General features: G+C 31.5%; 1 protein-coding gene across 1 annotated transcript in view; it reads left to right on the top strand.

Annotated features, from left to right (window-relative positions):
* Positions 1–12,396, top strand: part of LOC108694252 (Down syndrome cell adhesion molecule-like protein Dscam2) — a 168,243-nt gene that overhangs the window by 153,547 nt on the left and 2,300 nt on the right. Inside the window, exons 17-27 of the mRNA XM_018203617.1 lie at positions 233–533; positions 1,794–1,972; positions 2,084–2,253; positions 2,326–2,464; positions 2,543–2,660; positions 3,299–3,750; positions 4,256–4,437; positions 5,169–5,562; positions 10,232–10,375; positions 10,616–10,801; positions 11,243–11,454. Of these exons, the coding sequence (XP_018059106.1) occupies positions 233–533; positions 1,794–1,972; positions 2,084–2,253; positions 2,326–2,464; positions 2,543–2,660; positions 3,299–3,750; positions 4,256–4,437; positions 5,169–5,562; positions 10,232–10,375; positions 10,616–10,801; positions 11,243–11,454 (2,477 nt within the window). The remainder of the gene's footprint in view (positions 1–232; positions 534–1,793; positions 1,973–2,083; positions 2,254–2,325; positions 2,465–2,542; positions 2,661–3,298; positions 3,751–4,255; positions 4,438–5,168; positions 5,563–10,231; positions 10,376–10,615; positions 10,802–11,242; positions 11,455–12,396) is intronic.

The raw sequence follows: 12,396 nt of genomic DNA, 5'->3' as shown, positions 1-12,396 counted from the left end.
TGAAAAAAATGTGTAAAGTGATAAAAGAAGATACAAGAAATAATAAATTATGAGATCAATGAATACAATTTAACTTAATAAATATCTATATTAAGTTCTTTCATAAATTAATCATTTAATAAATTTTTTGAATATTCTCTTATTCCGATTTTCTTCAATAAAAACTTATTGTTTTTCAATTTAATAAATTATATTCAAGAAAAGTTCTAATACTTATAAATTAAAATGCTAGGCGGAATATGGCAACAACAAGAGTTTACTGGACCACCCTTACCATATGCGGCATTAATCGACGATTTAAAACCCGCCACGAGATACACCATACGCGTGATAGCGGAAGGTCCAGCAGGCCGATCTGTTCCCTCAGCGGAACTTCTTGTCAGAACCGAACCGCAGAAACCAGCTGGTCCGCCAATGAATCTCGCAGCCAGACCTCTCTCCTCATCTGAAATTCTCGTCACTTGGTCACCACCTTTAATGGAGCTTCGTCATGGTGACATACAAGGTTTCAATGTCGGTTATAAGGAAACGAGGTATAATTATTACAAAAAAATTAAATCCTAACTGAATATCTATTTAATTCGAAGTAAGTAGTATTATAGCTAATCGTGTAAAATGTAAAACATTTAAATGATAAATTTTGAAGAAATAGGATGATAAAAAAGTTTGTCCTGGTAAAAATTTTTTCTTTGAATTTTTTTATATAAATTTCAAAATTTTTAATTAATTTTATAAAATTTTTTTATAAAATTTCTCGGATTTTTTTATATTAAATTGAAACATTTAAATTGACACTTTTAGAACTATCAAAAAAGTCTATATCGATTTGTTCTAGAATTCTTTATATATATAAATTTTGAAATATTTTAAGATTTTTCGCTAAGAAAAATTTGAAAAAATTTTTAATTTTTTAGAAATTTTAGATTAAATTTTTTCAGACATTATAAAATGAAAAATTTTAGAGAATTTCAGAATTTATATATGAAAAATTTTAAGAAAAGATGTAGAATTTCTCAATATTTCTGAAAAATGTCCCGATTTACATAATTTTTAAAAAAACTTTTACTGGAATGGCCACAAAATTTCGTTTATCAAATCATTAAAATGTATATTTACATTATTTACAAAAAAAGAATGAATTCTGAAGTGTTATACCTTTTTAAATAATAATTAACATTCCAAATGGCCATCTTTACCTTCGATACAATAATGTTTCTAGAAAGCTTCAACGCTGGACGCGCATCTTTCCGAATAAATCTTTCGAGACAGCAAATAGAGCGATCTTTAATTCATCAACTGATAAAAATCTTTTTATGCAACATCTTTTTGATATTTAATAAGATGTAACTATCATTTTTTAAAGACTGTTTTTTTTACATTGTTAAAAATATGTTATTACTATCCAGATAAGCTGACGTTATTTATTATTATTTGAATAGCAAAATGACATCTTTAATTTTATTATGAAAATTTTATTATGAAAATGACGACAAATAACATCAGCTCGCTACCTGAGTATATAATATGATTTGTAAACACAAAACTTCGTTGCTAATTTTTGATCACTATATTATGAAGATAATAATACATGAAAAGATTGATTATAATTAAATGCTTAAATCATGCTCGGCTTTAATTCCTTGTTAATTTTTTGTTGGGGAATAAAATAAATTTGAAATTACACCAATTTCGATATATAATAATAAGAAAAAATATAAATAAATTTTTCAATAATTGTGGATAAATTCCTTACCGGAAGATTGAGCAGCATAGTCAGGAGATTGTTATTTCAGCTCAAACAATCCATCGTACAACTTCAGCTCCGTCTCGGGCGATGGAGAGGAAGGAGGCGGAGAGCTTCGACTTACAAATCTCAGGCCGTACACCAGATATACACTTGTCGTTCGAGCTTATAATCAGGTGGGGCCAGGACCTTTGTGTGAACCATTGATCACGCAGACCTTGGAAGATGGTGATTATTGAAGTTTTAAGTCTTTCGTTGAAATTCTTTTCTTTTCTCTAAGATAAATTTCTCTAAGATAAATTTCTAAGATAATAATCGTTTGGAAATAACTATTTGTAGTTCCCAACATGCCACCAGAAGATGTGAGGTGCGCGGCACTTTCTTCCCAATCCTTGCAAGTGTCCTGGCAACCCCCGCCCAGCACTCACAGCAATGGTATCATCCAAGGTTATAAATTAAATTACGAACCGATTTTGGCGGACGCGTGGCGAGGCGTGGACGAGATGGAGGTGAATATCCTATCAAATTAATTTATTCTATATGTTTTCCTATCTTAATTAAATAGTTGTTTTCATAATTAGGTTCGTAAAACAAGTGCTCTGACAACGGTTTTAACTGGGCTCAGACGATACACCAATTACACTATCCAGGTTTTGGCTTATACCAGAATTGGCGACGGTGTGCCTTCCGCTACGACTTACTGTCAGACGGAGGAAGACGGTGATTTATTTAATATCTCGGAGTAATCTTTTCCTTTGATAAAGTTTCAAATTTTTTCTTTTTGCTTTTTTCATATAGTGCCAGGCAGTCCGGCTGATATTAAAGTCGTCGTGAGTTCACCACAAGCTCTTTTCATCTCATGGCTACCACCGCTTGAGCCAAACGGAGTTATTACGAAATACAATCTTTATACAAGGTAGTAAAAATATATAAGTAAATCAAAATTTGTATTTTATCTTTTGCAAAAAAAACTTCTGGTCTTGCAATTTAAGATATTTTGTATAATTAATTTTCTACACAGTTGAAAAATTTATGTTAAATTTAATTACACATTTCACGTGTTCCAATTAATCTACCTAAATTTTTGTATTTATTTAAACATAAAATGAATATGTTAGGAAGTAACACAAATGTTATGTAAAAAAATTAATACAAAAAATATAATACTGACAGTTTTTAAACAAAATTTGAAAGCATACTTTTCTCCATAAAATTAACATTTATAATATGTTAAATTAACACATTTTATTCATTTATTTTATATTTTAGAATATATTATTTTTATATTAATTATTCACTTACTTACAAATTGTGTTATTTTAACACTAAAACCTGTTAAGTATTAATTTAACATAAAATATTCAAATAATACAATCACATTAATGTTAAATTAACTATTAAAAATTCAACATAAAAAATATTAATAAGGACCATTTTAATATAAGTATAAAATGTTTTTTGTCAAATAAGATCTTAAAAAATAAATTTATTGTGCGAATTAAAACCTTTCAAATATATATTTGACAAAGTACAGATAATAAGAACATTCCATAGAGTCGTCGACGGACGAGAGGAGCTCAATCATGGCAAGAAGACATTACCGGCGTCGAGCACGTATTTCGAGGCGACTGATTTGCAGCAACACGTCGAGTATCAATTCTGGGTGACTGGTAGCACACGAATGGGCGAGGGTCAAAGTTCGAGAGTGGCGGCGCAAGTACCGACGAATCGTGTGCCAGCCAGGATTACGTCCTTCGGCGGCCATGTGGTGCGTCCATGGCGGGGTTCAGCAACTTTGGCATGCAACGCAGTCGGAGATCCGACAAGAGACTGGTACAAGAGTACTACGGAACAGATACGTACCGATTCCACCAGGAACGTGCAGATTTTAACGACCGGAGAACTCGTGTTGTCAAATCTGCAATCACAGGACAGTGGAAATTATACCTGTCAGGTGGAGAACTCTCAAGGCAGTGACAAGCTGCATTATACCCTCACGGTGCAAGGTAATTATTGCGATAAATTTTCTTTATTTTCATAATTTTAAAAGGCAAGTAGGACTCTTATACAAGAGAATATTGTAATCCTCCATCTATATTCATATTTTTACTCCCTTTGTTCGATCTAATATTTTTTACTGGTTTTTTTTTAAATTCAAAATTAATCTTCGTCTGTATTACATCACTAAGTAGGTTTTTTAATAAGATATTTTAGAAGGGGGAACCGAATTCTGATCTCTTCTTTATTTCGAAGAAATTTGAGAGTGAAATCGCATTTCTGTTAAAAAAAGACCCATATGCAGACAGAGGATTAATATCAAATTATTGATCCATTTGTTCGTAGCTATTATGATGTATAATAATTGCTGTTACATAATGACGAAGCTGTATAATATTCTGTTAAATAGGTTTTAATAGATAATCGCTAAATCAACTTATATTATATATAGACTCTTTTGCAGAATATTAGTCCAATCTAAAATACACCACAATTTAAAATTTACTATTACAGTTCCACCCAGTGCGCCTGTATTGTATGTAACTAGCTCTACATCGAGCAGCGTGTTATTACATTGGAAATCCGAGCATAACGGCGGAGCACCTTTGACAGGTTACACACTGTATTATCGAACTGCTCATGGTACCCTTGATGAGTTACAACTATCTCGCCATGCCACTAGCCACGAACTAAAGGTATTTTCTTGAGATTAATTTATAATATTAATTGTTTATAATCAAATATTATTTGTTTCAAACATACAAATTCTAAGATCACAACATAATAAATCCTGCATATAATGAATGCGCAGATATAGAAGTTCGTATTATGCGAGATTAACTGTGAGAATCTATACAAAATTTAGAATATTTTTACTTTAGAGAAATAAAAAGTATTATATCTGATATTATATCGTAATAAGAAATTATTTTTATTTTATCTTAATACAAAAAGAACTTATAAATTTTATTAAATTTATGAAATCATATGATAAAGTCATTATAACGTGGAACGATTGTAAGATTCTATAAAACTTTAATTTAATAAAACTATTAGCAAAATAAATCTATATTAAAAATAATCTTGTTTCAAAAATTTTAAACGATCGTTGCAATATATTTGAAATTGCGCAAATTATATTAAATTACAGTTTTAAAAAGTAATATTAGATACTTTGCCACATAATAAATAAGTTGTGAACATTATAAAAATCTGTATAATACACATTATACAAGTCTATTACAAAAAATGCAATACAATAAATTAACATATAGTAATAATTAAAATTATAGCGTAAATTAAAATTAACACGTATTCTGAATAACCATTAATAAAACCGATTAATGAACCTTTTAACTGAAAAAATTATACGTTGGAGATTTCTATTAGCCTAGAAACTAAATTGATCGAAATTGTAATTTAACAGGGACTCCTGTGCGGAAACACGTATCAGTTATACCTAACATCGCATAATAAAATCGGTAGCAGTCCATCGTCACCGGTGCTCTCAGTTCGAACTCAGGGCCAAGCTCCGGGCATTCCACCGGCGGCTGCCTTCCTTGGCCCAAATTCTACCACTTTAGTGCTGCGATTGCACGTCTGGCCTGATAATGGTTGCCCTATAAAATATTTCGTTATACAGTATAGGCCAATAAATGAATTTCATTGGACTCTGGTGTCGAACAATGTCAAGATGCAACGGCGATTCGTCGTAACTAATTTAACACCTAGCTCGGTCTATCAACTTAAAGTCGAGGCTCACAACGTGGCCGGCAGTAATCAGGCGGAGTTTACGTTTGTAACATTGACGAAGGAAGGTGGTGAGTTTGAATGTAGATCAACTAATGCATGAAAACTTAATTCTTAAACGCTTTTTCTATGTAGCATATCGACTTTTTTTCAATGCTTTTTAACCCAGAAAAATTAAATTTTTTTGCGGAGACAAAAATTGTCATAAAAAATTTGTTTGCGGAAAGTTGTTCAAAATGACGTATTAATGTATTACATGTACTAAAAGTTTTGACCACCAGCGGACTTGGAAAACTTTTCAGTTTCAAAAAATTGATCAATAATGCGGTTTTTCAAAAATATCTCAGAAAATATTCATTTCATTGAAATAAAGGTCGTTATCAAAAAGAAAGAAAGTTGAGAAAATTACGAACAATTTCTTTAAGATCGTACGATGAATATTTTTCATGATAGAATTTTTTAAAGAATATTGTATTTTTGACAATTCAAAACTTTTTCGTAAATATCTCAGATTTGGTTACTTTTATACAAAGTAATTCTTATAAAGATTAAAGATTATTAAAGTCCCTATAAAATCGGTTTTTATTCATCTTCGTACAACCAACAGTTTCTGAGATATATGTCCAAGAAGGATTTATTTGCATAATTAGTCTAAAAAGAAAATTTTGTTCTTATTTATTTGTACATTACTCGCATCGACAATGTGCGATGATATAAACAAGTAAATTATAAATTCATATTATATAATAACCTCAATAACAATATAATTATTAATAATAATATTTTCTAAAGTAATAAAAATTTAATAATTGTCATACAAAAAATATTTTGCTATTCCAAAATTATCGCTGTTTTTTGTAGTAGAAAATTGTATCACACGTAGAATTTATAGCACAATATTCTAATTTTCTAATACATGCAAGAAAATTTAAGTCTCATAATCAAATATAAATCACTGTTAAATATCACAGTCATTTGATTGAACATTATAGAGAAACTTTTTTCATAAATTTGACAAATAGTTTAAATATACATTCTATCTTTATCATCTATATTAATTAGATATAAAACATACCTAAAATCGCAGTTTTTGCTAATTATTTATTCATTTTAGCTAATTTTTCGTATCTAAATAATTTTAATTATAACTATTTTGGATCAGCCATTTTGAATTTTTTACATTTGACTCTAAAAATCTTAATTTTCAGTATACACAACACAGAATAACAAAACCAATTCTGAAAGTTGCACATTTTTGTCGATCCCTTTTTACTTATTGCTGAATATCTTTTGTGCTACGACTTTTTCTTGCCCAAAAATTTTTGTTTTTCAGTCTTTAAACGATCAATTTAAAAAAAAATTAATTAAAATTGATACATTACAATCCGAGATACAAGCAAAAAAAAATGTCGTGTTATAAATTTCCATTGTGCACAGGGATTTTTTTGAGTTGTGTACTGAGAGTTAATGTTCACATTTTCATGATTAAGGTATGAGAAGCAAAAAAGATATATACAGATTAATTCAAAATAATCTTTTGTCCTTAAAGAGACATTTTCCTGGCCTATTCTGAGACAATTTTTGCTTTTGGCAAAAATTTGTTCGAAATTTAGTTTTTAAGTTATAAAAAGAAATAGCATATCACAAGTCAAGTTAATCGAGTACGGAAGGTAAGCAGAAGCAACGCACTTATCGATGCATGAATGTGCTTACGCGTCTGTTAGGGCCTAAGCATAAAGCGATTATAAGAATCCACACAAATTTGCATAGCCGCATAAACATGTGCATAAAAAAAATTATCCAATTAAAAATTATTGCATTTCTCCTATATAGACGCACGTAAAATGTGATTGGATAATTTTCTTTATGCGGCTATGCAAGTTTGTATGGATATACCCTAATTGACAATGAGTCGTGGAACGTGAATTGTGGAACATAAAAGTACATTTTCACATGATGTCAAAATAAGCAATTGAAGCGAGATTTGTCGCTTATTCCAATGGCTGAAATTTTGTAATTTGTACAGTTTCAACTACAATAATTGTGATACATTAACTATTTCTCTTTATAACTTAAAAACTAAGCTTTGGACAAATATTTATCAAAGGAAAAATCGTCTCAGAATACAGCCAAGTATCTTTAAGGACAAAAGAATTACCCTGTATATCACACTACTTAGGACGTGTTTCACTTAATATTTGCAACACTCGCAAATATCAGAGAGAATCAGAGAACCAAGGAAGAGTGGAGCGGATAGTGATTCTCTTCTCTGATTGGTTCCCAAATGTGCATGTGTGTGTATGTACATACATACAATACACACAATACTAGTGCAATACAATAGTTTCATCACGCTCCTACTCATTTCAACGATGCACTAAACATGGCGGCTTCCGGCTGAATCCGTTCCATTCTTCCTTGATTCTCTCTGGCAAATATCATTTATCCTTATTGTTTAAATATTTAAATAAGGATGAAACGAAGCTCGCGAACGTTGCGAACATTAAGTGGAACGTACCCATAACTTCTGCGGCATCAGTTAATCATTATTAGAATTAATAGTCTGAATAAGACCATATAATATTTGTTGAAGTTGTATCTCCGAAACTATTGGTTCTAAAAATATAAACCAAAATTCGCCAAATTCAAGACAATATTATCTATTAAGAGGAAACTGTCATTATCCTAACATTTTTTCTAGATATATCGTTTTTACACAAGTTATGGACCATAATTTTTGGTCAAAAAATCATCGTAGAAAATTCTTCAAGTAATTGTATCTTGCACAAAAATTGACGGAAAGAGAAGAAAAAACCATTTTATAGAAAATTTTGAATGGAGTTCCGAAGGACTAAATTTATTGTTCGATTTTATTGTTGATTAATATACTTCGATTTTATTGTTAATTGGTATACTATTGTATTTTGATATGCTGATTACAAACATGAAAATTACCGATAAGGTCATTTTAACAGTCATTTACCACGCAATCTGGCTAAGCATCACTACTCAGCATGCTTGTTAGTACGTGCTGTCGTGAAAGATGAATAGGACGTATAATTTCTTTATGATTTTTCACACGAAGTGACTTTCATCTTTCCCCTGCTTAGGGATGCACGACTTTCACGCGAAGCGATTTCCACCCCATCTCCCTCCCCCCCTGCTTAGGGGCGCATGACTTCTACGCAAAGCAACTGTCGGCAATTTTCATTATCATATTCGTAATCAGAGCACTGCATCAAAATACAGTAGTATGTCAATCGATAAGAAAATCAGGGAGTTCACCTCTTCAGAACTCTAAAACCGAAATTTTATAAGCTTTAATTTGGTATATTTTACTTTTACCGTAAGTCTTTTAAAAACTGAGATATTTATATAAAAAATTACGGAGAACACATTTTTTTTCAAAAAATGTTGAAAAAAGGCAATTTCTATCGCTGTTGTTTTTCCAAAAAATTTTGGAGAGTGATACACAACTAGAATCGTATATAAATAAATATAAACTTTGAAAAAAATACGAATATTATATTTTTCTAATTCGATTATATCTGTATTGATAAATAACTCATATTTTAATGTAAATTAAGAGTTTCATCTTTGAAATAATATCTTTAAAACATCAGGAACTATTGATCGTATAGGGTTAAAAAGAAAGCAAGCTAATTTCATAAGCTAATTCCATAACCTTTAAAATTATGTGTGTATGTTTTTTACATATGATAAGTCACAAGCAAGTTATTTGTTAAAATGTATTATTTTGAGAAAAATTTACTTATATCTCGGCAACTATTCATCATACGAAGTTTAATAAAAAATAATTTTGTAAGGAATTTAAAAATCTTTCGATTTTATTACGTAAGAGTAGCCGAATCCGAACTATTTACATAAAATGTTAAAAAATAATAATCTTGTTCAAAAATAAAAGGAAACATTCTTAAATTATATCTCCGAAATTATTAATCGTACAAGGATGAATAAAAAACATTTTGTAGGAAATTGCAGTAACTTTCAATTTTATAAGAAGTTTATAAGAAGCTTGTATTTTGTACGTAAAAAGCAATCAGATCTGAAATATTTACGAAAAAATGTGAAAAATCGTTTCATTTTCGAAATGACCAAAAAATACAACATTTTTTAAGAAATTCTATCACGAAAAGTATTGATCATATGGCCCTAAAAAAAATTAATTGCTTGTAATTTTAACTTTCTTTCTGATAGACCTTTATTTTGATAAAATAAATATTTTCCGAAATATTTCTGAAAAATCGCATTTTTTATCAATTTTTTGAAGCTAGAAAGTTTTCCAAGTCCGCTGGCGATCAGAATTATTCCAGTATGTTGTATAATACGTTATTTCAAATAACTTCCCGCAAATAAATTCTTTATGGCAATTTTCCTCCAAAAAATAATTTTCCTGAACTATTTTCCATTAATTTTACATTAATTATAATTTTTTTTTATTAATAAAGATACATACACATTTATTAAGTACCGTTATACTCTTTAATGTTAGACGTTTTAATTGAAAAAAACTTTGTACAATATGTTCTTTTATAAAAATTATAAGTAACCAAATTAGGTTGCCATACACCAGTGTGTTATTCCTTAGAGGCGTTTAAAGATTAATATAACGCAACTTTCATCGGAAGATAATGGTGATTGAAGATGCGTCCGCATCATCCGATGAAACTAAATTGAAAAGTTTATATCCAAAAGCATTGTGTTCCTGTAACTTTGCAGAAACACCGCCGCCAGGATTGTCGAAACGCGGGATGACATCAGTCATGCCGTTTTACGCGGATATTAAAGTGATACTGCCATTGCTAGTGGCTACTGTTGCCTTGATCGCCGCAGCAGTGATCGTTGCCTTTCGCTGGAAAAATAGTGAGTTCAGTTTAATGAAATTCATGCAATTACATATTGTCTCTCAGATTTTTCTCGTAAAATTATCTTTATTTTATATTTAAACATTGTGTTATAAATTTGTTAAATAAATATTATAATTTTACATTTAAATAGTTATTTTAGTAGAAGTTTCTTTCACTTCAATTATTTTTATATATCTTTTGATATTTAAATAAATATTTAATTTGTATAGTAAAGAAGGACTAATGTGTTTATCAGGATACTTGGGAGGTCAAATGCAACGGCCAATGAAAGAGTCGCAAGAGAATCAACAGAATGCGGAGACACAGCGAGAACGTTATTATGCCACGATTCATAAGGTGGCATTACAACAAGCAGCAAATACGGGTACAGGGCCCGACAAGATTCCAGGTGAACCTTTGTTACGATATGGACAACTACCAGGTTTGGTACTATAATTACTGTTGCGCAGGTACGAGTCGGCTTTAGCGCCGCTCAACAGTAAAACAAGACTGCTTAAAGAAATAAATTTTAATAAAATTTTATTTAAAATTTTTTTATCTTAAACTTAAAAATTTTTTTTTAATTTCGTTAAAAAAATTTCTTTTGTAATTTTTTAAAAGTGTCTATCACATTACTCGTTTTTAAAGCATAGAATTAATTAATTTAAATTGAAAAAAATCTCTTTAATATTCTTCAATCAGTCTTAAAAATGAAAAATAATCACAAATTAGTGTCTTAGTGTAGTAAGAAATAATACCAAATTGAAAGATAAAACAATTTTGTGCGTTTTCATTCGTGAATATGAGATCGAAACGGATGAACGACTGAGACAGTTAGCCTGACGCGATTTGAAAGGTAGGCAATGCCTCTGATGGGTTACAGAGACAGCGGAGGACATTTCGCCGTACGCTACGTTCCAGCTTTCGGAGGGTGGCGGGGGAAGCCTGGCAGGATTGGGCGCATTGGGCGGACTGGGAGGCGCGGCGGAAGCCACAGCAGCCGGTCTCCACCCGAACAACACTCTTCTACACAGCTTCATGTATCACGAGCACGCCATGACCGAAGGGTGTGCGAGCCCTCCACCGGCGGCGACGGTATACGCCTCTTCCTTTCACTAGAATTTTATTTATTACTTGGTTCAGTTTTGAAATTCATTGTACAAATGTCATTATACATGCGTTTATGGAATATGGAATATTATATGTATATGTAAATGTATACATGTGTACAACTTTGCTTCCGCCGTTTTCCTATAGATGGCTTTAGCGGTAAGTGGTGGTCGAAATAAATAGATCATAGACGTCATACAATAAACTTGGGCATCTGTCAACATAACCCCATAGAAACGTTAGTCGATTTGTGTCTGCATCATAAAGTTATTCTCGATTGAAAATGTTTACGAGCCAAATTCTCGTCATTTGCGGGAGGTTTTAATTTTTTGCTTCAATATGAAGAAATCTGCGGCTGAGGCTCATCGAATGCTCTCAAATACTTATGGTGAGGCCGCTATTAGTGAAAGAACGTGTCGTGAGTGGTTTCAACGCTTCAAGAACGGTGATTTTGACGTCCAAGATCATGCTCTGTATTTGGTGGGACCAGCTCGGCGTAGTGTATGAACTATTAAAACCGACTGAAACAATCACAGGCGATCGGTATCGAACGTAATTGATGCGTTTGAGCCGAGCATTGAAAGACAAACGGCCACAATACAACGAGAGATACGATAAAGTAATTTTGCAGCATGACAATGCTCGACCCCATGTTGCGAAAGTGGTCAAAACATATTTGGAAACGTTGAAATGGGAAGTCCTACCCCACCCGCCGTATTCTCCAGACGTTGCTCCCTCTGACTATCACTTGTTTCGATCAATGGCACATGGCCTGGCTGACCAGCACTTCCGGTCTTATGAAGAAGTAAAAAATTGGATCGATTCGTGGATAGCCTCAAAAGATGACCAATTTTTTCGACGCGGGATTCGTACGCTACCCGAAAGATGGGAGAAAGTAGTGGCCAGCGATGGACGTTACTTTAAATC

This window comes from Atta colombica, unplaced genomic scaffold (genome assembly GCF_001594045.1).
Source record: "Atta colombica isolate Treedump-2 unplaced genomic scaffold, Acol1.0 scaffold12, whole genome shotgun sequence".
Taxonomy (NCBI): Eukaryota; Metazoa; Arthropoda; class Insecta; order Hymenoptera; family Formicidae; genus Atta; species Atta colombica.
Note: the sequence above shows the minus strand (reverse complement) of the source record. Positions and strands in the feature narration are given on the sequence as shown.